The 26,943-nt window shown below is 67.2% G+C and overlaps 6 protein-coding genes across 6 annotated transcripts in view; 4 read left to right on the plus strand and 2 right to left on the minus strand.

Annotated features, from left to right (window-relative positions):
* Positions 1-5,179, minus strand: part of EMIHUDRAFT_465816 (hypothetical protein) — a 6,481-nt gene extending 1,302 nt beyond the window's left edge. The window contains exons 1-13 of the mRNA XM_005759118.1: positions 4,809-5,179; positions 4,664-4,738; positions 3,943-4,013; positions 3,825-3,866; positions 3,237-3,386; positions 2,960-3,023; positions 2,546-2,598; positions 2,385-2,430; positions 2,139-2,305; positions 2,014-2,059; positions 1,774-1,877; positions 1,613-1,663; positions 860-995 (exon numbers count right to left, since the gene is read on the minus strand). Coding sequence (XP_005759175.1) covers positions 860-995; positions 1,613-1,663; positions 1,774-1,877; positions 2,014-2,059; positions 2,139-2,305; positions 2,385-2,430; positions 2,546-2,598; positions 2,960-3,023; positions 3,237-3,386; positions 3,825-3,866; positions 3,943-4,013; positions 4,664-4,738; positions 4,809-5,171 — 1,368 coding nt within the window. The 5' untranslated portion in view covers positions 5,172-5,179. The remainder of the gene's footprint in view (positions 1-859; positions 996-1,612; positions 1,664-1,773; positions 1,878-2,013; positions 2,060-2,138; positions 2,306-2,384; positions 2,431-2,545; positions 2,599-2,959; positions 3,024-3,236; positions 3,387-3,824; positions 3,867-3,942; positions 4,014-4,663; positions 4,739-4,808) is intronic.
* Positions 5,180-7,266: 2,087 nt separating this feature from the next.
* Positions 7,267-7,691, plus strand: EMIHUDRAFT_218790 (hypothetical protein; the record flags this gene model as incomplete). The annotated part of the gene is made up of 2 exons (XM_005759119.1): positions 7,267-7,467; positions 7,677-7,691. The coding sequence occupies 2 exons, from the start codon at positions 7,267-7,269 to the stop codon at positions 7,689-7,691; spliced, it is 216 nt and encodes a 71-aa protein (XP_005759176.1).
* A 231-nt stretch (positions 7,692-7,922) lies between these two features.
* On the plus strand, positions 7,923-8,837 carry EMIHUDRAFT_218791 (hypothetical protein; the record flags this gene model as incomplete). Its single annotated transcript, XM_005759120.1, has 1 exon — positions 7,923-8,837. The coding sequence occupies one exon, from the start codon at positions 7,923-7,925 to the stop codon at positions 8,835-8,837; it is 915 nt and encodes a 304-aa protein (XP_005759177.1).
* Positions 8,838-12,172: 3,335 nt separating this feature from the next.
* On the plus strand, positions 12,173-12,607 carry EMIHUDRAFT_218793 (hypothetical protein; the record flags this gene model as incomplete). Its single annotated transcript, XM_005759121.1, has 2 exons — positions 12,173-12,297; positions 12,490-12,607. 2 exons carry the CDS (start codon positions 12,173-12,175, stop codon positions 12,605-12,607), a joined length of 243 nt encoding a protein of 80 aa, XP_005759178.1.
* Positions 12,608-14,737: 2,130 nt separating this feature from the next.
* On the plus strand, positions 14,738-15,154 carry EMIHUDRAFT_218795 (hypothetical protein; the record flags this gene model as incomplete). The annotated part of the gene is made up of 1 exon (XM_005759122.1): positions 14,738-15,154. The coding sequence occupies one exon, from the start codon at positions 14,738-14,740 to the stop codon at positions 15,152-15,154; it is 417 nt and encodes a 138-aa protein (XP_005759179.1).
* Positions 15,155-15,633: 479 nt separating this feature from the next.
* The window catches only part of EMIHUDRAFT_218796 (hypothetical protein), a gene marked incomplete at both ends in the record, with an annotated part of 12,848 nt that continues 1,538 nt past the window's right edge, over positions 15,634-26,943 (minus strand). The window contains 21 exons of the mRNA XM_005759123.1: positions 15,634-16,101; positions 16,230-16,362; positions 16,437-16,765; positions 16,955-17,181; positions 17,273-17,316; positions 17,456-18,318; positions 18,544-19,170; positions 19,309-19,721; positions 19,872-20,034; positions 20,278-22,060; positions 22,190-22,320; positions 22,573-22,666; positions 22,932-23,647; positions 23,738-24,006; positions 24,129-24,284; positions 24,365-24,515; positions 24,588-24,998; positions 25,101-25,271; positions 25,431-25,542; positions 25,707-26,033; positions 26,121-26,873. Of these exons, the coding sequence (XP_005759180.1) occupies positions 15,634-16,101; positions 16,230-16,362; positions 16,437-16,765; positions 16,955-17,181; positions 17,273-17,316; positions 17,456-18,318; positions 18,544-19,170; positions 19,309-19,721; positions 19,872-20,034; positions 20,278-22,060; positions 22,190-22,320; positions 22,573-22,666; positions 22,932-23,647; positions 23,738-24,006; positions 24,129-24,284; positions 24,365-24,515; positions 24,588-24,998; positions 25,101-25,271; positions 25,431-25,542; positions 25,707-26,033; positions 26,121-26,873 (8,341 nt within the window). The remainder of the gene's footprint in view (positions 16,102-16,229; positions 16,363-16,436; positions 16,766-16,954; positions 17,182-17,272; positions 17,317-17,455; positions 18,319-18,543; positions 19,171-19,308; positions 19,722-19,871; positions 20,035-20,277; positions 22,061-22,189; positions 22,321-22,572; positions 22,667-22,931; positions 23,648-23,737; positions 24,007-24,128; positions 24,285-24,364; positions 24,516-24,587; positions 24,999-25,100; positions 25,272-25,430; positions 25,543-25,706; positions 26,034-26,120; positions 26,874-26,943) is intronic.

Genomic DNA, 26,943 nt, shown 5'->3' on the forward strand with positions numbered 1-26,943 from the left:
GATGGAGTCGTTGCCGCTGGCGGAGGGGGAGGCGGGAGGAGAGTCGCCAGAGGGGAGGGGGAGGGAGGGGGGAGGGGAGGGGAGACCCGAGGGGAGAGGAGGGGAGGGGAGGGGAGGGGAGGGGAGGGGAGGGGGGAGGAGGGGAGGGCAGAGAGGAGAGGAGAGGAGAGGAGAGGAGAGGAGAGGAGGGGAGGGGAGGGGAGGGGAGAGGAGAGGAGAGGAGAGGAGAGGAGAGAGGAGGCGGGCGCGGGCGCGGGGCACACACACGCCTGCCGTCACCGTTCACAATGTCGCCCCCCTGGACGAACATGCCGTTCCAGAGCTCGAGCATCCTAGCCGGGCTTCCAGAGAGGGCTCCTAGACGGCTCCTAGCCGGTTCCAAGAAGGTGCTCCAGAGCCCGATCTCTCCTCCCGGTGCCGTCGGCCCCCTCGCGGATGAACTTCGGAGGCTCATCGTCGAGATTGACCTACCGATGAATTAATTAACTCGAGGGGAGGAGGGGAGGGGAGGGGGGAGGAGGGGAGGGGAGAGAGGAGGAGAGGAGGAGAGGAGGGGAGGGGAGAGGAGAGGAGAGGAGAGGAGAGGAGAGGAGGGGAGGGGAGAGGAGAGGAGAGAGGAGGAGAGGAGGAGAGGAGGGGGGAGGAGAGGGGAGGAGGGGAGGAGAGGAGGAGAGGAGAGGAGAGGAGAGGAGAGGAGAGGAGAGGAGGAGAGAGGAGGAGAGAGGAGGAGAGGAGGAGGAGAGGAGAGGAGAGGAGAGGAGAGGAGGAGAGAGGAGAGGAGAGGAGAGGAGAGGAGGAGAGGAGGAGGGGAGGAGAGGAGGAGAGGAGGAGAGGAGGGGAGGGGAGAGGAGAGACTCACCGCGCGGTGGAACGTGGAGCCGCGGTAGCAGAGCGGCTTGCCGGTGCGGGGGGAGAGACCTCCTTCGCCCGTGCAGAGCGCGCGGAAGTTCTCGCACGTGCGCGGCAGCTTGTCGGCGAAGAGCTCGAAGACGATCCTGTCCCGCGAGATACAGCCGAGATGCAGCCGAGATGCAGCCGAGGTGCAGCCGAGATGCAGCCGAGGTGCAGCCGAGATGCAGCCGAGATACAGCCGAGATGCAGCCGAGATGCAGCCGAGGTGCAGCCGAGATGCAGCCGAGGTGCAGCCGAGGTGCAGCCGAGATGCAGCCGAGATACAGCCGAGATGCAGCCGAGATGCAGCCGAGGTGCAGCCGAGATGCAGCCGAGGTGCAGCCGAGGTGCAGCCGAGGTGCAGCCGAGATGCAGCCGAGATGCAGCCGAGGTGCAGCCGAGGTGCAGCCGAGATGCAGCCGAGATGCAGCCGAGGTGCAGCCGAGGTGCAGCCGAGATGCAGCCGAGGTGCAGCCGAGATGCAGCCGAGGTGCAGCCGAGGTGCAGCCGAGATGCAGCCGAGATGCAGCCGAGATGCAGCCGAGGTGCAGCCGAGATGCAGCCGAGATGCAGCCGAGAGACAGCCGAGAGGTGCAGCCGAGATGCAGCCGAGAGGCAGCCGAGATGCAGCCGAGATGCAGCCGAGATACAGCCGAGATACAGCCGAGATGCAGCCGAGATGCAGCCGAGATGCAGCCGAGATGACACTAGCCAGCCGAACCTGCCCGCCGGCACGCCGCCGACCGACACGTCGAACCAGACGCGAGGGCGCCTAGAAAGGTCCTAGAAGGTTCCAGGAGTGTTCCTAGAAGGTTCCGAGAAGGTTCCAGACGCGAGGGGCGCGTGCTGCGCCGCCGCGGCTTCAGGTGAATCCCCTTGTACAGCCCGCCCCGCCCGCCCGCGGCGCCCATCTTGGCCAGCAACGCCTTGCCGCCGGCCTCGCGCCGCTCCTCGGCTTGCCTCAGCTCCGACCACAACTCGCGCACCTCGCGGTTCGTCGGTATGAATTAGTTAACTCTTAAGTAAGAGTGAATTAAGAGCTGGTTAATAGCACCTCGCGGTTCGTCGGTATGAATTAGTTAACTCTTAAGTAAGAGTGAATTAAGAGCTGGTTAATAGCACCTCGCGGTTCGTCGGCGCCAGCCTCGCCGCCTCGCGCAAGTCGCGCCTAGAAGAGAAGGCTCCCAGAAAGGCTCCCGGAAGGCTCCTGGAAGGCCCCCAGCCTCGCCGCCTAACGCAGGCCGCGCCGCGCCGCGCCAAAGTCCGACGAGCGCGAGCGCGCCTTCGCCCGCCGGAACAGCGCCTTCACGTTCGCCTCAGCCTCCGCCCCAAGAGGGTCCGAGAGCCGGCTGACGGCGGCGTCGCAGGCGGCGGCGGCGGCCGCCCACTCGTCGCAGCGCAGGCAGCAGGCGGCCTAGACACGGCCGAGACACTTCCTAGACACTCCCTAGACACTCTCGCAGACACTCGTCGCAGCGCAGGCAGCAGGCGGCCTCGTTGAGCCGGCACGCCACCAGCAGCTGGCGCGCCTCCTCCTCCCTGTAGTACCGCACAGTAAGGTACAGTATAGACAGTATAGTGTAGTACAGTATAGTGCAGTATAGTGTAGTATAGTACAGTATAGTGTAGTACAGTATAGTGTGGTATAGTGCACCTCCCCGCGGGGGCGCGCAGCTCGCCGAGCGACGCGTACCCCTCCAGCGGCGCCTAACATATAGTATAGTACAGTATAGTACAGTACCCCTCCAGCGGCGCCTAACATGTCCTCCGCTCTCGTGTCATGATGATGATGATGATGATGATTATTATTATTATTACTATTATCACCATAATTATTATTATTATCATGCCCCGTCACTCTGATGTCGCACCACGCGGACAGCCCACCATGCCTCACAGTCCCCCCCATGATGCCCATGAGACCCACGCGTGCACCTCTGCCGGCGCATCGTCGGGCAGCAGCCGCGCCGCAGCCCGGTGCGGCGACTCTCGGCGAATCTCGGCGAATCTCGGCGAATCTCGGCGAATCTCGGCGGAATCTCGGCGGAATCTCGGCGGAATCTCGCGCCTCGTCCAGCAGCAGCCGCGCCGCAGCCCGGTACGCTGCCAGCGCACCGGTGTAGTCTTTCGCGCCGAACGCCTTGAGCCGAGGCGAGGCGAGGTAAGGTGAGGGGAGGGGAGGTGAGGTAGGGCGGAGGCAAGCCGAGGTGTAGCCGAGATACAGCCGAGATACAGCCGAGGTACAACCGAGATACAGCCGAGATACAGCCGAGATACAGCCGAGGTATAGCCGAGGTGCAGCCGAGATACAGCCGAGGTGTAGCCGAGATAGAGCCGAGATAGAGCCGACCGCCTGGCCGCCGGACGCCTTGAGCCGCGCCGCCTCGTCCAGCACCTCGCCGGCGCCCATCTCCCACACCTCGCGCTTCGGGGCCGTCCAGCTGATCAGCTCGACTTCGAACATCACCGACGCCCCTCCAGGCACGTCCGCGAACCTGCGTGCTGAATACACCGGCCTCAGGCCGGGGGCACGGTCTTGCGCAGCGCCTTCAGAGCGCCGCGCGAGTACGACGGATAGGGAGACTACAGGTGAAGACAGGTGACGACAGGTGAGTCCGCGTCCTCTCGAGCGCTGGTTGGGAGACAGGAACACGAGATATGGGGAGATATCGGGAGATATGGGAGACATGAATACGTGTTCCGCTTCTAGGGGTGCGAGATATGGGGAGATATGGGAGACATGAATACGTGTTCCGCTTCTAGGGGTGCGAGATATGGGGAGATATGGGAGACATGAATACGTGTTCCGCTTCTAGGGGTGCGAGATATGGGGAGATATGGGAGACATGAATACGTATTCCGCTTCTAGGGGTGCGAGATATGGGGAGATACGGGGAGACATGAACACGTACTCCGCTTCTAGGACAGCGAGCCCTTCCCCGGCGGCGGGGCGGCCAGATGGGCCGAACGCGTACCTAGAGATGGAAAAGAAGAAGCACGTCGCCGAAAAGAAGTACGCGCCGGCGGCCAGGCGGGCCGTAGTATGCGTACTCTGGCCGCAGCAGCAAGGACGCCTCCTCGCCGCGCGCCATCGAGCGCAGACCGCGCTCGAGCCCGCGCACCTACGGAAGGCAAGGGGTAAGGTGAGGCACACTGCACTTCGCCACACACGCAACGGTGGTGGGGCAACTCGAGCAGGCAGACCGCGCTCGAGTGTGTGTGTGTGTGTGTGTGTGTGTGTGTGTGTGTGTGTGTGTGTGTGTGTGTGTGTGTGTGTGTGTGTGTGTGTGTGTGTGTGTGTGTGTGTGTGTGCGTGTGTGTGTGCGTGAGTGTGTGTGTGTGTGTGTGTGTGTGTGTGTGTGTGTGTGTGTGTGTGTGTGTGCGTGTGTGTGCGTGTGAGTGTGTGTGTGTGTGTGTGTGTGTGTGTGTGTGTGTGTGTGAGTGTCGAAGGGGAAGAGCAGCCAGGGGCTCGGGGCTGGACACATGCGCGGTGCGGGTGGACGCGAGACGGGAGATGGCGGCACGCTGGACCGACACACAGACACACACAGCCTCACAGCCGACGTGGAGACGCCAACCTCGAGGCGAAACCTCGAGGCGAGACGACGGGCTTGCGCAGTGTCTTCAGAGCACCGCGTGGAGACGAGGGGGGGGGCGGAGACGGCGAATACAGCCGAATGCCGCCGAATACGGCGGGAGACAGCGGAGTCCGTGTCCTCTCGAGCGCTGGGTGGGAGACAAGAACACGTCTTCCGCTTCTAAGGCCGCGCACGAGCAGGCCGTCCCCGAGCGCCGTCTCCACCACGCCCGACTCGAACCGCCTCCCGTCGGCGGCGAGGCGCCCGACCTAGACACTTCCTAGACACTTCCTAGACACTTCCTTGTTCACAGCCGTGCAGTGAGGCGAGGCGGCCGACCCAGCGGAGCTTGACGCGGCTCGGTACGGGAGGGCGGTCGCCACCCGCCGCGCCCTCGCGCCGCACGCGCTTGAGCACGCCGCCGTCGCCGACGAGGTCGACCATGCCTTCGAGGGCGACGCTCCAACCGCCGGGCGCGGCAGCCGGCGGCGGCGGCGCCGTCGGAGGAGGAGCAGCCGGCGCCGGCGCCGGCGCCTTCCGCTGCAGCAGCTCGGCCACACGGAGCCGGTCACCGAGCTTGGCCACGCCGAGAGCCTTGAGCTGCTCGTGCAGCGCCGCCTTGTCACTGCAAGAAGATCGGAGAGCCTCGACGTCGGCGCCGGCCGCGGTGAGGCGCTCTAGAGTCCAGGAGGTCGCCGCCATCGTCCCTGTCCCTGTGGTTGTGGGCTGCTTCGCTGGAAAAAGAATTTTTCAGCGCGCAGGAGTAGAGGGGGCGTTCTCCTTGCCCTGCGAACGCGCACCCCCCCCTAGGGGTCAGGGCTCTCTAGCCCGTAGCCCGATACCGATCATCCGGCCCGCTGGGTGCGCTTCTGAGCTCCCCGGCCCTGGATGTGAGGTTAATGACTGCACTCCAAGTGCTCCAAGTGCCAAGGCGCGGGGCGGTGGTGCTCGCCGGCGCTCGCGGTGCTTCGGTGCTCGAGCGCGCTCAACATTGTGGTCGTTCAGGGCGGCTCGCACAGCGCCCGCAGGCACACACACACACACACACACACACACACACACACACACACACACACACACACACACACACACACACACACACACACACACACACACACACACACACACACACACACACACACACACACAGACACACAGCCCCTTCCCCTTCCCCCTCAAGACCGCAAGGGCGAGGACACGCGCAGGGGCCGCACCTCTAGCGAAGCCCACAGAGTGGGAGACTCCTATCACCGCCCTGCCACCCACGTGAGCCTTTTGGCCGCCTCTGTCAGTGTGCCCGTGGTAGTGAGAGACTGCTGGTGAGAAGCCGGAGGAAGGTCGCTAGTCGAGAGAGAACGCCAGTGGGATAGGGAGTCCACCGTGCTGCGAGCCTGTTGCTGTCCCTTGTCAGGAGCAGGAGAACTAGGAGAGCGCAACCAGTACTTAGGGTACCCCTAGGCTTAAAAGGGTGGGCCCTGGGGCGCCTGCACGGCTTAAACGGCTTAAAACCTGCCATGGCAGGTTTTAAGAGCTGCTGGGCCGCCGATTCCTTAAACGGTCTTAAACGCTTAAACGGTGCGGGAGAGCTCCCGAGGTCGATGGTCCGGGAGGCTCCCCGGTAGACGCCGGAGGCCGGGAAGCTGGCTACAGTCAGCTGGCACGCGTCCCCTATGCGAGTATGGCTCCTGCCAGTGCACCAGACTTACAGATGTGTCTTCAGTGGCGGGTTTGTGCCTATTAACGGCAGTATTGGAGAAACCGGCACGGAACCCAGCGACGCATGTGCCGGTGAGGCCGATTTTCTTAAACGGACTTAAAAGAGGGACGCCCCCCGTGCCTGCAATCTCTTAAATGACAATTTGAGCCCCCAAACCTCCTCATTTCTTAAAAGGTCTTAAAACAATCCGGCCCTCAGAACCCTAGGGGTACCCTAAGAACCAGTAGGAGGCCCGCGCCTGCCCCCGTGCCGCCGGGTGCAACCTGTCCTATACGAGAGAGGAATCCCTGGGACCCTGTCGTGTGGGTGAACCCTGCCCAGCCCCCCTCCGTGTCGCGATGCGCTCCCCGCCCTCCCGTTCCCCTGTGTCCCTGATCGTCCTTACAAGATCCTGCTCGTGCAGGTGGGGACCCTGTCCTTCTCCCACCCCTCGTTTGGCGTGCCCGTTTTTATTTATTACACTGGGCACGGGACTGGAAAAAGAATTTCACGTTTGCGTTAGGGCTCTCTTGCCCGCAACCCGATGCCAATCATCCGCAGAATCCTCCGCAGCGCAGCACACACACACACACACACACACACACACACACACACACGAAGCGCTGCGAAGAACGGGCCACAACGCGCCAGTCCCGTGCCCAGTGTCGTGCGAACTTGGAGCACTTGGAGTGCACTCAGAATCGTGAGCGGTGTGTGTGTGTGTGTGTGTGTGTGTGCGTGTGTGTGTGTGTGTGTGTGTGTGTGTGAGCGGCGGCGGCGCGCGCGTGTATGTGCGTGTGCGGACTGTGCGGGCGCTGTGCGCGCCGCCGCCCTGAACGCTGAACGACCACACAATGCCGTGCGAGCCGCATTGGACGTGACGAAAGGAACAGTCAAGACGGCGCTGGTCGGTGTCGGCGCCCAAGGCCTCGCCGAGAGCTGCAGAGCGAGGAGCGCGGCGTGCCACCCGTCCCTCCAGCCTCCTCCCTCTCCTCGGCGTCTGCTTGGCGCCGGCGAGAGCGTGCCTCGTCTACCCCCTCTGCCGCGGCGGCAGCCTCGAGGACCGCCTCTACCGCACGCCAGCCGCGCTGCAGCGGCTCCATGCTCGGCTTCGAGACGCCGCCTCCCCCCCTCTCCTCTGCCGCACGGCTCCGCGTGCTTCGCGACGCGGCGAGCGCGCTGCACTACCTGCACACGCGCTCTCCCATGATCCTGCACCGCGACGTCTCGGCGGGCAACATCCTGCTCGACGAGCGCGGCAACGGCTACCTCGCCGACGTGGGCCTCGCGCGCGCGGCAGAGGTCTCACACCCGACGACCTCGGGAACTAGCCGGGGCAGTCGGAGAAGGGGCAACTCCGTGCACTGACGGTCGGCCGTCAGAAAACACGCCTGCGTGGATCGCGTCACACCAGTGCTCGCTACCCAACGCGGCCAAACACCGAATCCGGGGCTCTCAACCCACACTTCACCCTTGGGGACCCGCTGTGTGCGGGGCGGGCCCCTGCACAGGGTTCCGGCTCCTAGCCGGATAGGGGGTCTGTCGCCACTGACTCGCGCCAAAACGCCCTACCTACCTACCTATCCCCAGGCCGCGCAGCGAAGCGAAAAAGATGAAAATAGGGGTTACTTACCTATTGCAGGGCCCTTTTGGGCGAAACATAACCAAGCTCCCTAATTATCTGGGAGGGGCCAGCCAGCCAGTTCAGACCCCCTATCCGGCTATAGGAGCCGGAACCCAGCTGTGTCCGAGCGACAATGATCGCTGCGCTGCCGGCACTCGCAGCCTCACATGCAGTGCTCTCGCCGCTCCGGCCGCTGGCGCCGCAACAGATCACGATGGCCCTGGACCAGAAGGCTAACGCCATGTTTGATACAGTGGACGCCAGAGACAAACGCCCTGACTTTATCACATCCCTCGAGACGCGCGACAAGCTGACTGCTGCCTTCCTCGTTCACGGCGTCGTCGTGTCTGGCCTCAACGTAATTGGCTTGTACGACCGGTACGAGTATGTCGCAATAGGCATGGCCGGGTTCATTGGGTTGACCAGCGCAGCGGTCGGGTGGTACGAGCTCTGCGCTGGGATAACTGAAGACGATGACCGGCCCGGCTTTGCTCACGAGCGCGCAATCATGCTCTACACGACCTCGTACCTCGCCGGCGTGATGTGGCTTTCACTCCGCTTCTCGCCGCTCTACCCTGCGTCGCTCGTGCCTCTGGACAACTTGCTGTGCGCCGTCTCGATCCTCGTCTATCTTTACGGCCTCGTCTCTCCCGCGGCCACGCTCGTCTGCTTGCGCGAGCAGCTGACGCCCACCGAGGTGCTGCGGATGAAGGGCATGGTCGTCAGCGGGCTGGTCGGATCCGTCTTCCTCCTCGAGACGACGGCGCTGCTGCTGCACGAGGCCGACTGGTGGGGGCACGTCACGGCCCGCTATCCGGCGCAGTCGGTCCTCGAGCCCAGCGTCACCGTCTTCGCCGCGTACGCAGTGGAGGCGGGCGTCTTCATCCACAGACTCGCGCGGCGAGGCGTCGTCACCTTTGCCGACGCGGTGCCGTTCTACGGCAAGGTGCTCCTGCCGCTGCTCACGCTCTTGCCAATGGCCTGCCTCTTCGCGTACCGTCACGACGAGGTGAGCTTCTGGGAGTTTCTCTTTTTGGATTGGGAATAATTGCTTATCAATTGGTTTTATCGGGGAGAAAAGAAAGGGGGGCGGGGGGGGAGGCTCCTCCGCCTTGCGTTTGTTTCTTAACATCGAAGGGGCGAGCTCAAAAGAAAATTGCCACTGCAGAATGCCTTCTCAAAGAAAGAAGTCAAAAAAAATTTCTTCCGGTTGGGGCGCGCGCGGGGGGCGGCGGGTGTGCGGGATGTCTGTGGGCCCGAAAGCGATATGCCATGTCCGCCTTGCGTTTGTTTCATAACATCGAAGGCTAAGCTCACGTCCCAAACTGTCACTCCCCTCTCTCCCGGCCGGGGTGGGGCGCGCGCGGGGGCGGCGGGTGTGCGGGATGTCTGTGGGGCCGAGAGTGATATGCCATGTCCCGCCTTGCTTTGTTTCCTAACATCGAAGGCTAAGCTCAAAAGAATTCTACGAACGCAAGCCCCTCTCACAGCAGACTGGCACGAACTAGCACCACAAAAGGCACAGCAGACAACGGCCCCTTATGGGCCGTCGAAGAGGCCGTCATACTCCTCCGGCCTCGCCCCCCCTTCCCAACCCTCCCCTGGCTCAGGCTCCTCATCCTCGCGGCGCGCAGTGCGCACCCCGCCCCGCGAAGACGAACCCTTCCGCCGGCGTGCCTCGCGATGCCTAGGCTGGCCGGTTCTTTTCATCAGATTGACGTGCTATCTGGGGCGATCCAGATCAATCCAGCTATCTCGTTCTATCTCGTGCGATCTCGCGGCGATCTCGCCTATTTTCGAGCCGTTTTTCTTTTCTTCTTCGCGCTGCGCGCGCATAGACGCTCCTTCCCGCCAGCTCTATATGGGTCGCAGCCGCAACAGCCGCAGCCGCAGCCGCGACCGCGACCGCGGCCGCGACCGCAGCCTTTCCTCCAACTCCTCGTCGTCCTCGGAGGATTCGGCGGAGCGCGAGGAGCGCATGCAGCGCGAACGCGATGATCGCGAGGAGCGCGAGCTCAAGCGGGAGCAGAGGAAGGCCGCAAAGAAGGCGGCCCGCGTGCAGACGGCGGCCACCGCCAAGGCGGGCCTGCTCCAGTGGCGCTTCCTGATCAAGCAGGACGACCCGATCGATGAGGACACCTTCGACGTGACGCTGCTCGCAAGCTGCCCCCCGGAGCTGCGAGTGAACTCCATCGTCACGGCCGAGGATTGGGGCCGCCTCGAGCCGTACCTGCGCGAGTCGTTCGAGATTCCCACCTCCGTCAAGATCGGCCTGCAGGGCAAGGTGCTGTTCAGCGGCAAGCAGGCGCTCTTCTTCAAGGTCCGCGACCAGCCCACGCTGTCCACCGCGCGCGTTCAGATCGAGCGGCTGGGCCAGCTGCTTGTGGACGAGACGGAGGTCACGGTCGAGGTCGAGATCTGCGCTTGGACGTCGGCGTCTCGGGCGGGGTAATGCCGGCGGGCCCCCAATATGGGGCACGTCCAGGTCCATCAGCAGCGAGCGAGGGCGGGCCGCCCTCCTCCCCCTCCGCCGGCGCCGCGCCGCCGGTGGAAACCTCCTCCACTGGGTTGGGCCGCTCAGCAGCCAAACCCGCCGCGGTGTCGGGCACCTTCTCGAGCCCCCCCCCGCGACCCCTGGCGCCACGGCCGCGCCGCCCTCGGCGGCGCCGCGGCGCCTTCCGCCCGCCCTCGACCTCCTCCTCCCCCCCCGCGGCGGCGATCGTCCCATCGCCGCTCTCCGGCAGCGCGGGCTCCAAGGGGTCCAAACCGGATCCCTCGGTCCCACCTCCGGACCCACCTTCAGCGGCCTGCGCGTCGCAGGCACCGCCGTCCGCCTCTTGGGGGCGCGCGCCGCTGCGGCCCTCGCCGCCAGCCGCTGCCCCGCCACCAGCCGCCTGATCGCCAGCCGCCACCCCAGCCGGGGTGTCGCCCAGCGACAAGCCGCTGAGGGATGCCAAGACCGCAGCTGCGTCCCCCCAGCCCCGCCGGCCGAGAAGAGCTCGGCGGAGCTTCTCCGCCTGAAGCTCGTGGAGTCCGAGCGAGGCAATGCCCTTCACAGCGACCACCGTGAGGAGGTCGCCAGCATCGCCCACGCCCAGGTCCTCGAGCTTCCCTTCGCACTTGCGGTAAAACTTGTCGGCAATGCGTGCGCGCTTGAAGAGAGCCTCGAGCGGCTCTCCCAGGTCGATGGCGGGCGAGGCCGCCATCGAAGGCCTGGTGCCCGGCCGCGTGGCCCCCGGGCTGCGGGTGGGTGCTCGCTGTGGCGGCCGCCGAGAGGGCAGAGAGCGGCGGCAGGCCGCCGACGGCGTAAAAGAAATAGCTCAACCCCACGCTGGTTGTGCAGGCGAGCGTCGGGCGTCGGGCGAGGATGGCGGGGTGACTACTGGCGTAACGCAGCGGGTGGTGGAGCTGCTGCTGCAGCACGGCGCGGAGATCGATCTGCAGGACAGCGACGAATGGACCGCGCTGACGTGGGGCGCCATCGAAGGCCACGAGCGGGTGGTCGGCACGGCGCGGAGATCGAGCTGCAGGACAGCGACGGCAGGACCGCGATGATGTTCGCCGCCGTCAACGGTCACGATCCGGTGGCGGATTTGCTGCTGCGGCACGGCGCGGAGATCAACCTGCAGAGCAGCAAAGGCGGGACCGCGCTGACGCGTGCCGCAGACAACGGCCACGAGCGGGTGGTCGAGGTGCTGATACAGCACGGCGCAGAGATCAACGCGCAGGACAACGACGGCGACACCGCGCTGACGAACGCCGCCTTCTCAGGCCACGAACGGGTGGTCGACCTTCTGCTGCGGGGCGGCGCGGAAATCGAGCTGCAGGACAGGAAAGCCGTCAGCGAGTCGGGCTGCGCGCGACCTCCTCCGGCCCCTCCTCCTCTCTCCAACGACCCTCCTCGGACCCTGCTCGGAGCCGTCTCTGCAGGCGAGTTCCTCCGGCTGCAGTTCCTATCCGTGCTGTCGTACCTGCACCGCCAGAACCACGCCGACATCGCGCGGCAGGCCGAGCGCTCTCGAGCCGGCGCGCCCTGTTGAGCAGCTGGGGTCGATCCCTCGGCTCTGGCGTGGTGTTTGAGACGGAGCTGCAGTCGGACAATGGCGAGATCGCGCTCCTCTCCGACGAGGGGAAGAGGGCCCCTGCCACTGGCAGGGGCCGAGCGGCATACCGACGCCGCGACAGAAGAAGCGGATGGAGGCGGCCGCCAAGGCGCGCGAGGAGGAGATGGCTGCGCGCAAGCTGTCCAAGGCGTCTTCGGGCGGTAGCGCGGCCGGCAAGGGCGGCGGGCCGGCGGGTCCCGCAGGCTTGGGCGGCAAGGGCGGGGCACGGCCGGGCGGGCCGCGGCCGCCGGGGAATGGGCCTCCCAGGCCGGGCTTTGGGATGGCGGGCGTCAACGACGAGCTCACGCGCAAGCTGGCCGCGCGCGGCATCGGGCGCGGCAACCTCGTCGACGGCGTCAAGGACGGCCTCGCCGACGGCTCCATCCTCGTGCAGAAGCGGAACGAGTCCTTCGGCCGCCGCGCCTCGATGAAGCGCTCCGCCGGCCAGGGCGGATCGCACGGCTCGGCCGGCGAAGGCCCCTCCAAGCCGCAGCCGCCGCCCGGCCCGCCGCCGCCCGAGCCGCCCTTGAAGCCGCCGCCGCCGCCCGGCCCGCCGCCGCCGAGCCCGCCGGCGGCGAGCGCCGAGCTCTCGAGCAGGATGGATCGCGACCACTCCCCGAACACCGGGGCCTCGCCCAAGGCGTCGCCGGTGGCGGCGCGGAGCAAGAGGAAAGGGCTGCTCGGAGGGATCCGCAACCGGTCCAAGACAGGATAGCTGTAATTTGACTCGCAGGGTCCACAGGGAGACAGGGAGTAGAGGCTAGAGCAGAGGTGTATCACGGTCATGTTGAGTGAGTCGCTTGCTGCGGGTGAAAGCAGTGCTGCGTCGTCGTTGTGAAAGTAAACGCGCGAAACAGTTAGTACACTTACGCTAAAGTAGCGCGAGACCAGACGGCCCCAACATACACACAACATGCGAGACATTACATGCGAAAACGCGACCTGTAAAGCAAGTCCGGGCCAAAGCCCTACTGCTTATCCTTCAGCTGCAAGCCCTGGCGGAAAGCGCGGGCCAACTTCCGGCGGGTGTGGATGAGCCAGCCGAGGTAGCTGACTCCGCCCAGTAGGACGCAGGCGCCAGCGACGAGCAGAGCCGAGGCCGCGGTGGTGAGCCCGTCCGCCGGCCAAGGCGCGTCGCTGAAGGCGGAGAGGAGGACCGCACCGCTGCTCACCCAGATGGTCGGCGGCGGGTAGGGCGGCGGGTAGGGCGGCGGGGACGGAGGCGGAGGCGGAGGCGGAGGCGGCGGCGGGGACGGAGGCGGAGGCGGAGGCGGAGGCGGAGGCGGAGGTGGCAACGGTGAAGGAGGGGGTGGTGGCTGAGACGGAGAGGGCGGTGGCAGCTCAGGAGGCGAGGACGGCGGTACTGTTGGGTGTGACGGGCAGAAGTAGCCGTGTAAAGGGAGTGACACGGGCAGAAGGGTGTGACACAGCATAGCGTGTCCGGTGTAAAGGGTGTCGGACAACAAAGAGGGCGGCGTCGGCGGTGTAGGCCCGGAGAGCAACGGAGGCTGCGGCGGCGAATGACATAAAATGCCGTGGGAACGACACAGCCTCTCGTTGCTTTGTGCCAAGGTTAGCATATGAGAAGCCGTACTGCGGTCGCCACGCCCGCGCACTTGAGCCAGCGCTTGGGAGGCACAGCTGCCCGAATGCAAAGAATTTTTCGGACCGCTGGCCACTCTGGCGTCACGCCCGTCCTCCCATCCCTCCCTTGGGTTGTCTGTTTTCTTTCTTTCTTTCTTTTTCACGCTGCGAGCCTGTCGTGACCCTTGTCAGGAGCAGGAGAGCCCACCTGTCCCCCTGATCGTCCTTCCAAAATCCTGCTTGTGCAGGTGTGGACCCTGTCCTCCTTACCTATCCCTCGTTTGGGGTGTCTGTTTTCTTTCTTTCTTTCTGGCGCGGACGCGCACGCGCGCGCGTCGCGCGCCACGCGTCGCTCCGCGAGGGCGCGCGCCTACCGCGCGCGATTCGAACCGGGAGCCAAAAAGGCGCCCGGGCGAACCGCGAACCGGTCGCGCCTCCGTGGATGCGGGGTTGAAAGAGAGCAGGCTGGCTGCACCTCCTCATGTACCTCCACTTTTGGGTGGCGGTCACGCGCTGCTGACGGCGCTCGTCGGCGTTGCGGCGCTATGGCGCGCGCTCGTGGCGTTCAGGGCGGCTCGCACAGCGCACACACACACACACACACACGCACACGCACACACACACACACACACACACACACACACACACACACACACACACACACACACACACACACACACATGCATGCATGCATGCACAGACACCCAGCCCCTTCCCCTTCCCCCACAAGGGCGAGGACACACACAGGACGCACCTCTATAGCGAGGCCCGCATAGTATGTGGGAGACTCATGCCGCCGCCCCTGCCACCCCTGTGTCAGTCTTCGTGTCAGTGTGCCTGTGGTTGCGAGAGACTGCCAGTGAGAAGCTGGAGGCAGGTCGCTAGACTGAGATGAGACCGCCAGTGGAGTTGGGAGTCCACCGTGCACGTGTCCCCCCCCTCCCCCCCCCCAAAGGCGCTCTTGGGAAGGAAGAGGCCTCCTTTCCGCTCCCCCCCACAAGCAACGCGCGAGTCACACAACACTCCGACAGACAGCGACGACAGCTCACAGCTTAAGAGCAGCCAGCCCCGGACCTTAGATCACGCCCACCGAGAGTACTTCGTGTTTTGATCTCAAGTTTGGTCAAGGTAAACTTCGTGCTGGCCGCCGCTTTTCCAATCCACTGATGAAAGTAGAGTGCTCTCACCGGCCCTGAAGCCGGAAGAGCGCGCAACTGTCCGCCTCGTCGCGCCCCGCCCACGCAAGGCTACGCGCCCCACCATGCTGTCCTCGCAGATGCGGGTCCATTGTGGCGGACCCGACGCTGCTCAACAGATTGATGGTGCCCCCCACGATCCCCTCGCCGCCGTGCTGCACGGCCAGTGCTTGGAGCTCCAGCAACGGCTGCCAAACATCCTCAGCTGGGAAGAGAAGTTCCCTCCCATCATCGGTGACCTCGCGAGTGGAAACCGCATCGAGGACGTCCTTGAGGGCCTCAAGTCGCTGGCCCGCCTGCAGCCACTTGAGCGCCGCATCTTCATCGCGCGCTTTCGATGTTTACTAGAGCCGTTCGTCGCTCTTGAAGCGCTGGGCCCATTCCCAGGCGAGAGAGCCAAGGTGGCAGCCCAGGTATGTGAGTACGCATGCTTGTTTCTGCAGGATGCCCTCCCCCCTCGCAAGTCTCTCTGCCCGGTGTGAGATTTTTTTGTCCTGCCAGTGCTAACTGCTATCCCTTGTACCCTTTCAGCTCTAGCTGTGTCCGTGCTTGTGCTTGTGTCTGTGGTAGTGCCCGCCAGCCCGGCGCCTTGTGTCTGTGATAATGCCAAAATCATTGAATTTTTAGGGACTGCCTGAAGAGATAATGCACAGGTATTGACACATCATGTATTGCACAGGCATCAGAGCCCCTGCCTTTGCGGCCCAACCGCGCAAGCCATTAGCAGGTCACAAAGGGAGGGCTCACCAGAGACGAACCTGAACGTACCTTGTCTCTCCGCGACACCCGTAGGCGAGCATGGCTGTGCGGAGAGATTCTACTGTGTACTGAGAGAGCGCTGAGTGCTGATATGGGTGTTGCGCTGAGTAGTGCATGCGAACCTAGGGTATGTCGCGCCGCCTCTCAACTGGCAGCGCGTGGTCTAGCAGGTGTGTTTGTGTGTGGAGAGACAACGAGAGGCTCACGGGAGCGCGAGCTGCGCCGTGATCGCCGGGTGATCGCTCGAGCCGGTCCCCGTATCCCTCCCGTTGAAGCCCGTCGCCTCCTCCGACACGTAGATCTTATCCAGGCCGCCAAAGCCGCCAAACTGGCCGGTGCCGACATAGACGGTCGTGAAGCCGCCGCGGCTCTCGAGGTTGCTCTGGAAGCTGCCCTCTGGCGAGCCGTTGGAAGCGAAGGGGTTGCAGTCGCAGGTGACCACGGTGGGTGACCCACGCGCGCCGAGCTCGTCCATCTTGCCGAGCAGGGCGCGCGCGATCTGGGAGTGTGTGGCGGTGCTCGCGGCGGCGCCGAGGTTGTGCGGCAGGTGCGTGTTGAAGAACCAGAACTCCGACCCGCCGCTCGAGAACTTCGCCCAGCTGATGGTTCTCTGAGCGTACGTGTCGCTGGTGATGTCCATCCGCCCCGACGAGCCCGCCACAAACGCCACCTGCGGAGCGACAGAGGGTCCAGGCTTGAGGGTGAGAGGCGAGGGCGAAGCTTCTCTCTTGGGAGGCAGGGTCGCGCCTGCGACGGGTCGTACAGGATGTTGTTGCCCCCGCCCGTATCTGGCACGACCTGGTACCGGCCTCCCGTCTGGCCGGCGAGGTAGTTTGCGTCCTGGCACTCTTGCAGCCCGACGATGGCGGGGCCAAGGTCGCGGATGTGCGCTCCGTAGCTTGGCACAAGGTCGGAGCCGCAGCAAGGGTACCTACGTTCAGAGCGCAGGCGTGGTGCGGTGGTGCGGCGGGCGTGCATGACGACCGGGGCAGCGGCCGCGCGCACCCGTCATACTTTGTGTTATACGACATGATGGAGAGCGCCCCTGCCGGCCCCGACGGCGACGGTGGCAGCGAGGGGGGGATGCCCTCCGGCGCGCACGGCCCGCACAGCGGCGGGAACTCCTCGCCGACCTGCTGGCACGCGTCGGCCTCGCTCTTGCCCATGTTGTCCATCACCCACTGGATGCGCCCGCCGCAAGAGGCCGAGGAGTCGGGCCCGACGGCCGGCGTGGCGAGCACGGCCTCCGTGCAGCTCCCGACAAACGAGCAGAGCCCGCCGGGCGGTGGCGCCTCGCCGCAGACCTCCACCCCGGAGAAGGGTCCCGCCCCCACCTCGTCTGTGGTGGCGCCGCAGCCGCCGCGCGAGCCCCCTCCGTCGCGGCTGGCGCACGAGATCTCGCGAGCGTTGTAGCCCGTGCCGGCAAAGCCGCGCACGTTCTCCTCCTTGTCGTCGAAAAAGTACACCTCGGCGTCTGCAATGGCGACGCCCCGCGCGAGGTACCAGCTCAGCATCCCGGGCACCGCCTCCTGCTTCCGCCCCTCGGGCGCCGCCACGACCAGGGGCGACGCCGAGGCGCCGTCGTTCGGGAAGGACTTCCACGGCACGTTGCCCTCCGAGGCCCCGGCCACGCCCGGCAGCGGCGGCGCCGTGAGGCGCTGGAAGAGGACGCCTCTCTCCGCGGAGCCTGCGCCCGATGCGGTGCCCGCCGAGATGACGCCGACGTGACAGGCGCCGCAGAAGGTCGCGCCTACGTGGAGATATGGGGAGATATGGGGGAGATATGGGGAGATATGGTTGAGGCGCAGAAGGTCGCGCCCAGGTTGAGCGCGAGCTGCGACAGGACGAGAGTGCCTCCCTCGTAGGCGCTGTCGGGCACCCCATCCTGCTGCTGCGTGCCGGGGCACTGCGGCGCGTAGCCTTGCCGCGCGGTGAGCGTGCGATCGACATCGAAGATGCACAGGCAGGACGGCGAGGAAGAGGGCGACGGCGAGGGAGGGGGCGAGGGAGAGGGCGATGCCGACGCCGACGCCTCGAAGGTGGCCGCCACGAGAGGGTGGTCCGACGGGTAGCCATTCACCGAGCGCCACGAGGCGGCATCGGCGCCGTTGGTGAAGATCATGTCGATCCCGCCGTTCGCAACCAGCTTGAGAGGGCCGCCCGCCGCGCCGTCCAGCACGTTGATGGCGGCGGAGCCCGCACCGCAGTTGAAGTCGCCGGTGTAGACGAGGAAGTCGTCCGGCGCGATGTTGTCGGCCACGGCGCGCATCCAGTTGTCGCCCAGGGCGGTAGAGCAGTCCCCGAGCGGGCCGTGCGTGTTCGCGAAGAAGACGGTCGCCCCCGTCGTGCGGTCGAGGAGTCGCACCCACACAGTGACGCGCTGGCCGTACTGGTCGGACCCTACCTGCAGCCAGCCGGCGCCCAGCCGATCGAACCTCTGGCCGTCCCACGCCACGGGCGCGGGGTTGTCGCCGGGGCCGGGGATGCCCGTCGGCGCGAACGAGTCGAAGCGGCCACTCATGCGCGGCACGTTGCTGATGACGGTGCTCACGTCCTCGCACTCTTGGAAGCCGATCAGGTCGAAGGCTTGCCCCTCGATCGTCGCATACAGAGCGCCCCACCGATTGTTCTGGCCGACGTTCCACCAGTAGAGGTTGTACGTGACTACCTCGAGGGCGACGACCGCGCCCCCGGTCCCTGCCGGCGACGGCGGCAGCGAAGGGGGGATGCCCTCCGGCGCGCACGGCCCGCACAGCGGCGGGAACTCCTCGCCGACCTGCTGGCACGCGTCGGCCTCGCTCTTGCCCATGTTGTCCATCACCCACTGGATGCGCCCGCCGCAAGAGGCCGAGGAGTCGGGCCCGACGGCCGGCGTGGCGAGCACGGCCTCCGTGCAGCTGCTCACGCCACACATCTGAGAGGAGGGCGGCGGCGGCGGCGGCGGCAGCGGGGAGGGAGACGGAGGTGGCGGCGAGGTAGAGGGGGAGGGAGATGCAGACGGCGAGGGAGAGGGAGAGGGAGATGGTGGCGGCGAGGGAGAGGGTGACGGCGAGGGAGAGGGTGCCGATGATGGCGACGGAGAGGGTGCAGAGGTGGAAGTGATGCGGAGGACGGCGACGATCGGCTGGTGGTCGGAGCCGCCCGGCGCGTCGTCGACGGTGGCGGTAGCGACGACACTGAAGCGCCCCTCCTCGGTGTAGATGTAGTCCACCCAGTTGCGGTGAGCCAGTGTAAAGGTGACGGCGAGCCCGCCTGCCGTGAGGCTCGATGGCGCCGGGTTGGAGGGCGAGTCCTCGTTCAAGTCTCCGAGGAGCAGCACCGGCGCGTCGCCGCCGGCAGCCTTCTCCGCCGCCGCGTGGTTCGTAACCATCACCGCGTTCTGCTCGTGGTAGCCCCACACCTCCTCCCCGCCCGGCAGCTGGTGCATGCCGTAGACGAGCAGGTCGCTTGCAGTGGCGGCATGCCGAAGCCGCGCCCAGGACATGGACCTGCTGCCGTCGTAGGGCACCGTGCCGTCTTGCACGACTGACCACGTGCCGCTCCGGTAGAGGATGTCGCCGTCCCAGCGTTGGCCGGACGCGTCGGCCGACCACTGGTAGTCACGGAGGTCGTCGCCAATGGAGTGCAGAGCAGTCAGCAGGCCCTCGCGACACCAGGCGGTGACGCACTCTTGGATCGAGGACACGTCGGGCCGCTGCTGAGCGATGGCGGCCGCCAGCTCGGCGTGGCGCTGCGGCGACTGCTCTGCAAACCAAACGTTGAAGGACATCACCTTGAGCTGAATCCCGCCACCGTCGCTGCCACCGGCGCCGCTATCGCTGCCGCCGCCATCACTGTCGCCGCCGCCGGTATCACCGTCGCTACCTCCGCCGTCAACGCCAGAAACAGGTGCTCCAGTGGGCCGAATGTATGTGTCGTATCCAACATAGTCCTGCAGGCAGGACGACAGGTCCACGGAGCCGCGCCGGTAGCACAGGACCGGCTCTGTCGACGTCACGACGACCGCCTCGCAGCCCGCCGTCGCGTCGCACTGCGCGAAGCAGTCCTCCTTCGACGGGAGGGTGCAGCACGGACTCCCGCCCGGCGTCTCCAAGTCCTCCGCGCCAAAGCCGGCGTAGCAGTTTGTCGAGGCGTGCAGCGTCCACGTGGCGGGCGGGCCGGCGGGGTCGCAGCCGCCGCACTCGGCCGGAAACTCATCGGCGACTCGCTCGCACGCAGCCATCTCGGCCATGCCTCCCCCGTCGGCGCTGCGCAGCCACGAGATGCGGCCGCCGCACGAGTACTGCCCGCCTGCGTCCGTCGCGAGAGTGTTCCAGACCGCGTCCGTGCACGACGCGGCGCCGCAGCGAGCCTCCCCTTGCGGCGGCGGCGGCGCGTGCGGCGGTGGTGGCGGTGGCGACGGGGGCGGCGGAGGAGGGGACTGAGGAGGAGCGGTAGCACTCGGGCTGCACGCGCCGCATTCGCTTGGAAACTCGTCGACGGCAACCTGGGTGCACGCGGCTTCCAGGCTGATCCCTGGCCCGGAGGGGTCGAACTGGAGCCAGTCAATCCGTGCGCCACAACTCGCGGTCACGTCCGGGCCCACTGCCAGGGTCGCCCACGCCTCGTCGTCGCAACTCGCAACACCGCAACGCAGAGGCGGCGGCGGCGGCGGCGACGGCGACGGCGACGGTGGTCGCGGTGACAGAGAGGGTGGTGGCGACGGCGACGGCGACGGCGACGGCGACGGCGACGGCGACGGCGACGGCGACGGCGACGGCGACGGCGACGGCGACGGCGACGGCGACGGCGACGGCGACGAGCCGGAGTCAGGGCCAAAGCAGAGGGATCGGAACTTGCCCACGACCCGCGAAGCGCTGTCTGCTGTCGTGGTTGTGGACGGCTGGAACTCATTCTCGTAGGCGAGCCCACCAAAGCCGTGCTCGGCAAAGTAGTACGCCTCCTCGATGCAAACGGACGGCACCGATGCAGGCGGGTCGAAGATGGTGTCCATGGCCGTGAGCCACTGATCGACGTTGTCTTGCACGTTTAGCTGGGCGCCAAACTCTGTGAGGAGCACCGGCCGGCCAAGCGCCCACGGTTCCGCCTGCAGCGTGCACGCAGCGTTGTGCGTCCACACCATCGACCCAACCACGCCGGCGGTGTCGGAGGCGGTTGCGTAGGCGTGAAAGGCAATGTACGTCACGTAGAGCGGGCTGGCCGGCTCCTGGCACTCTGGGCACGCGGCGAAGAAGGCGCCGTAAAAGTCGCGCATCCAGTCGAGGCCGTTGTGGACGGCGGGGCCCACGATCTCGTACCCCGCGAGCTCCGAGGCGCACCGCGCCTGGTACGCCTTCCAGGTGGCGGCCGCCGCCGCCCCAGCGTCGCGCGGAGGCTCGTTGAAAAGTGAAAACCTGTCCCGGCCGTTGACGCTTCCGGCCGGGGGCGGGCACTGCACCGAGGAGTCGTCCCACTGCTTGAGCATGAGGCCCGAGTCGGTCCAGTCGTTGAGGCCGTTGAGGTCGGCGGCCGACAGGAGCCCGGCGTCGATGGCCGCCTGCGCGTTGTCTCCTCCTCGACGGTACTCTGCCGCAACGGCGCACTTGACGCCGCGCGCGCTCACGCCCCCACCACCAGGGTCGGACGGCGACGGCGTCGGCGAGGGCGCGGCGGCCGGGTCGCAGCCGCCGCACGCGCCTGCAAACTCGATGGCCGCCACCTGCGCACAGGCCGCGGCCTCGTCCATCCGTGGTCCGTCCGGCGACGTCTGCAGCCAGTCGATCCGATCGCCGCACGAGCACGTCATGCACTCGCTATTCGCCGCTGCCGCCGCCCACGCCTCTGGCGTGCACGCGGGCGTGCCGCACTTGGACCACGGCGGAAGAGGTGGGGAGGGCGGCGGGGGCGGTAGCGCCTCGATCGAGACATAGTCGATCGAGTAGGTGAGCGGGTAGGCGTCGTCGGGCGGCGTGGCGTACCCGACGCCGTTCCCGCCGATGGCGAGGTTGAGGAGCGCAAAGTGGGGCTTGGCGTAGGGCCAGTCGTAGTTGGTCGAGCCGGGGCTGCGGTCGAGGAACCAGGTGCGCTCTCCGTTGACGAAGAACTCGAGCTTGTCCGGCGACCAGTCCATCCGCACGGTGTGGAACTGGTCGAGGTCGAGCGGCTCGGAGCTGCCGCCCGGCAGCGCAGTCCCCGTGCCCCACGAGTGCTTTGCCGAGTGCGCCGTCGAGTAGAGGCTCTCGCCGGAGCGGTCGGGCGGCGCACGCTGGAAGTTCTCCATGATGTCAATCTCGCCGCACGCCGGCCAGCTGATCTCCCCGATGTCGTTGCCGAGCGTCCAAAAGGCTGGCCATGTGCCGAGCACACCGGGCACCCTGAGGCGCGCCTCCCAGCGGCCGTAGGCGATCTCGACCTTGCCCTCCGTCGTGAGCCGCCCCGAGGTGACGCGGCCGTCGCTCTCCTTGCGAGCAGTGATGTGGAGCATGCCATCGCGCACGTCGATGTTGTCCTGGGAGTCGACGTAGCATTGAAGCTCGTTGTTGCCGCCGCCGTTGCAGTTGACCTCGACGTTCCACGAGCTGCGGTCGAGTGCTGCGAGCCCCGCGCCGTCAAAGTCGTCTCGAAAGAGGAACTCGGGCGCCGCCACCGGACTGGGCGCGGGAGCTACGGCGGGCGAGGTGGACGATGCCGGCGGCCGTGGTGGCGGCGACGGTGGCGGCGAGGGGGGCGGCGGCGGCGGAGGAGGAGGCGACGCGGCCTCCGGGCTGCACGCGCCGCACTCGACGACGTACTCCTCGGCGGCGACAATGCGGCAGGCGTCGGGCTCGCTCAGCATTCCGCCGTCGGCGGTCTGCAGCCACTCGATGCGCTGGCCGCACGTGTAGTCTCCGGCGAGGCGCGCCCACGTCGTCTCCGTGCATGCGCGCGTGCCGCAGAGGAGGGGCCCCGGCGCGATGGGCGGCATCGGGGGCGGGGAGGGCGACGGCGGCGGCGAGGGGGCCGGCGAGGGCGAGGGCGGCGCGGGCGGCGGCGAGGGAGGCGAGGGCGGGAGCTCCTCGCCCGGCGGCGGGCACCAAGCGGGGAGCGACGCCGTGACCGGGCCGTACGCGCCACGGAAGTGGCGGTCGTGCGTCGAGGAGAGCGGGCAGGTCTGGCCGCCCACCGTCAGCGTGAGCGAGTCGACGATTCCGAGCGCCCGCTTGAGGAGCGGATCGGAGAAGTCGACGACCAGTCCGTCGGTGGAGCCGAGGTCGAGCCTGTAGGCCTGCCCCGCCTGGACCACCGTCGAGTAGCCGCCGCGGCGCAGCCGCACCTGTCCGCGCGAGTGCAGCGGTCCGGTCAGGCGGGGACAGGGGTGAGGGGACAGGGGTGGGGGGACAGGGGTGGGGGGACAGGGGTGAGGGGTGAGGGTGGGGGTCAGAGAGGGTTGGGGGTGAGGGTGGGGATGATACTCATCGCTGAGGCTGGCGGAGGGGGGCGTCCGTCTCTGCCTGCCCGCCGTCGCCCCAGATGTGGTCGTACCGGAGCAGGCCGGCGTTCATGCCGTAGAGCTGGCACGAGTCCCCAGAGGTGCACGAGTAGTCGGCGAGGCCGAGGTCCTCCTCAAAGCCGGGGCCGTGGATGCGCGTCTCGCAGCAGGTGGCGCAGTCGCACCCGTTGTTTGGCGCCCAGACGTCCAGCCGGCGCATCGGAGAGTCGCACCCGATGCCCCAAAAGTAGAGCTCGCCGGCCGGCTGGCAGCCGGCCACCTTTGCGAAGCCGCTGAGCCGGCCCGAGACCACCGAGCGGTACCCGCCGAGCGAGCCGTCGGGCGACGAGAAGGACGGGACGACGTTGTTGCCGCCCGAGACGCCGAAGCGGATCCGGTGCAGTCCGCCGAAGCCGCCGCGCAGGTTTCGCCACTCGACGGCCTCGAGGAGGTACTGCGCGTTGCACATGGTGTGCTTGCCCGCGCGCTCCTGGTCGAGGCCGCAGTGCTGGCCAGCCGAGAGGGCGGCGTCGCCGACGTTGCCTGCGCGCAGCACGGGGGCGGTGGCGTGTCTACGGGGCGCGGGGTCGTCCGGCAGCCACTCAGCGCAGGCGCCTGCAAAGCTCACGTTGCGCAGGTAGAAGGTGAAGGGGCCGGCCGGGCCGTTGAAGCGCGTGCACGAGCCGCCCATCGAGAACTCGCCCTGGTCGTTGGCGAAGATGGAGTTCTCGACGTGCGGCGTGAGCTGGTCGACCATCGTCTTGGAGACCTTCCAGTACATGGAGTGGCCATAGGGTTAGGGTTAGGGTTAGGGTTAGGGTTAGGGTTAGGGTTAGGGTTAGGGTTAGGGCTTGGAGACCTTCCAGTACATGGAGTGGCCATTGTAGACAGAGATCATCCGGTCGAAGGCGATGTCGCCCAGCGTGTAGTGGCCGACAAAGGTGGAGTGGTACTCGAGCGAGTCCTCGATCACGTTGAGCACCCCGTTGTCCGAGCCGTCCGCCTTGTGCCAGTCGCACGAATTCGGGCCGCGGAAGAGCTCCTCCCAGTCGCGGAGGAAGCCGCCGCACGGCTGCCACGTGTTATCCACGGTGCACCACTCGGTGGAGCCTACAGCCGACGTGTGGCCTGAAGCCGCGAGGGCGAGGGCGCGGCCCTCTCTCGCTGTCTGGAGCCGAAGCGGTCGAGGTCGCGCGGGTACTGGTTGTCAAGGTAGAGCCCGAAACGCGCGCCGCCGTGCGTGACCTGACCGCGCCAGACGCCAAACGGGGCGTGGCGGGGGCAGATCTTGCCCCACGCGCCGCCCTTGCCAAAGGGGACCGTCCCCCCGGGCGAGAAGATGGTGTTTTGCCAGTTGGCGACGCGGTTGTCGACAAAGTCGTTTGACATGCCGTGCAGGTAGATGCCTACAGCGACGGTGCCACGCTCACGACGCGGTAGCCCTAGCGTGTTGACGGCGAGCACCGCGCGCGGGGCAGAGGGTCACCGCTCGCAAAGACGGCGTCGGTGATGGCGGTGTCGACGTGGCAGACGTCCCACGTCGTGCAGACGACGACGTTGCGCACGAAGGCGTTGCCCATCTCATTTCCGTCCTCGGTGTAGATGCCTACCACAAGTACAAGTCGTCCGAGATCGCCCTAGATCGCCCGAGATGCCCCCGAGGTTGCCAGCGCGGCAGAGGTGCCGTTGCCGCGCGTGTCCCAGAGGACGTTGTCCTCGACGAGCGCGTCGTGCGTCTGGTGCACGGTGATGCCGCCCTGGTGCGAGTCCTCGATGGCGTTGCCGCGGAAGACGCAGTCGGGGCAGCTGAAGAGGTAGTGCCAGTGCAGGCAGTAGCGGCCGACGCGGTGGCGCTGGCCGCACTTCTCCACGCGCGCGTACTCCACCTTCATCGCGCCGCCGCCCGCCATGATGGTGTGGAGCCCCACGTGCTGCGAGTCGCCCTCGGCGCTGAAGTCGTCGCCGGTGATGACCACCGAGCGCTGCAGGTTGGCCACCTCCGCGGCCATCCGCACCTCAAAGCCCTCTACCGTCTGCACCCCGCCCGCAGTCTTGTGGGGGAGCGGCGGGCTGATGCCCACCGTCCGGCCCGAGAGGGAGGTGATGGTGTGGGTGGAGGCCTGCAGCGGGGGCGAACAAAAGGGAGGGGGGGGTAGGGGGGGGGTGGGTGGGGGGGTGGGGGGGGAGTCGGTGCGGGGCTAGTGGTAAGCGCTTGGGCGCACTCGGTTGTTTCCTCCGCCCGGGTACTGGCCGGACGTCGACGCGACACCGATCCGGTCGCCCGCCCTCCAGCCCATCGCCGCCGCGTCGTGGTCGAGGAGAATCGACTGCGCGCCTGCCTGCGCGGTGGCCGCGAGCAGGCTCCACGTGCGCGCCAGCTTGCGGTCGTGCACCTGTGGGGAAGGCGAGGCGGTGGCGGGCTCTGCTGCGGGGTGGAAGGGGGTGGAGGAAAAGGGGGGGTGAAAGGAGGGCGGAGGAGAGGGCCGGGGGAGGAGAGCGGGAGGAGAGGGAGGTGGAGAACGGGAAGAAGGGAGGGGGAAAGGCGCCTCGACGGTCGGCGTGGGCAGCGCCGGGTCTTGGGCGAAGGCGCTGTACCCGCCAAAGACGCGCTCGCCGTTGTACGCGTGCTGGGCGCCGTTCCGCCGGATGTGCACGGTCGCCTCCCTGCGAACGTGTCGTGGGCACGTTGGAAAACAGTGCCGTGGGCACGGCGCACTACGTGCGGCGGCGCAGAGAAGGCGCGGCCCTTGCGGTCCGGAGGCGATGGGACTGGAGGCGCGTGGTTAGTGAGGTGCTGGGCGGGGAGGTGTCTCGGAGGTGTTCCGGACCGCTCCATCGGCGCGTCCGCCGTCCCGATCTCGATGCGGCCGCCCTCCTCCGCCACGACGAAGCCGGCGGAGAGGCGGAGGCTGTCCTTGGACGTGTCCCAGCGCAGGGTCCCCTTGACGGTGAGCGAGCGCACGTCCAGGCTCGAGTCGAGCAGGTACGTCGCCCCCGCAGGGATGGTGCAGTCGTTGCTGGCGGTGCAGCCCATGCTCGACTGGAGCCGCCGACCCGCGCGGCCGGTCGCGCGGCGCTCCACCGGGCCAGGCTTGGCTGGCGCCGCCTCGGGAAGCACGTAGAGCGCCCGGTGCGACGAGGCCCAGCCGCCGCCGCTCGTCCACAGCCGGAGTGGCTGCGGCGCCGGCGGCGCGCCGACACCTCCCGCGGCGCCCGCGGCGCTCACGGCGCCCACAGTGCACCTCACCTCCTTCCCGTCTGCAGCGGTGGCGGCGGTGCGGCAGAGCTCGGCTTCGCCGGCGAAGAGGAGCGGAGGGTCGTGGCGTGCGGCCGTGCCCCCCGCCGGCGGGTGCAGCGCCGCGTGGGTGAGGTGGAGCCCCGTCCCCTCGCAGGCGATGGTCGTCCCCGCTTCCAGAGTGGCGGGCAGACGGTCGGTCAGCGGGATGCGGCCGGGGCGGGCGAGGCTTGCATTCTCCGCCGCCTCGACCCAGCAGCCGCTCAGGACGGGAGTGTCGGCGCTTGAGAGCGAGAAGCCGCACCCGTCGGCGGCGCGGCAGTCGGCCACTGCACCGCGCGTGGCCAGGCGAACGCGGCCGGGTGGCGGAGGCAGCGCCCCCGAGGGCGGCTCCGAGAGGCCGGCGGGCGAGAGCCACGACGCGGGCATCGCCCAGAGCGCCACCGTCGGCGAGTGGTGCTGGTCGGCGGTGACGCGCCGGGTGACGTTGACGGCGAGGCGAAGCCGCTCGCCGTGCTCGACGTGCGCGAAGCGGAGGCGCAGCTCGTACCGCCGGCCCGCGGAGAGCTCGACGGGCGGCGAAGGGCCGGCCGCTAGGTCGATCACCTCAGCGGTCGCGTCGCCGTCGTCGCCGCCCAAGATGAGCGCCGCCTCGCAAAAGCGCGGAGAGTGCAGCCGGCCGCAGTCGAGCGCGAAGGCGTAGCTGCCGTCGAGGGGCGGGGTGATGGACGCGTCCATCGTCGCGACGAACGCGTCGTGCCTACACGGAGCGTGTCGGGAGGAGTCTGGGACGCGGCCTTAGGCGGCGGTTGGTGGGTGTGTGGGTGTGT

This window comes from Emiliania huxleyi (genome assembly GCF_000372725.1).
Source record: "Emiliania huxleyi CCMP1516 unplaced genomic scaffold EMIHUscaffold_81, whole genome shotgun sequence".
Taxonomy (NCBI): Eukaryota; Haptophyta; order Isochrysidales; family Noelaerhabdaceae; genus Emiliania; species Emiliania huxleyi.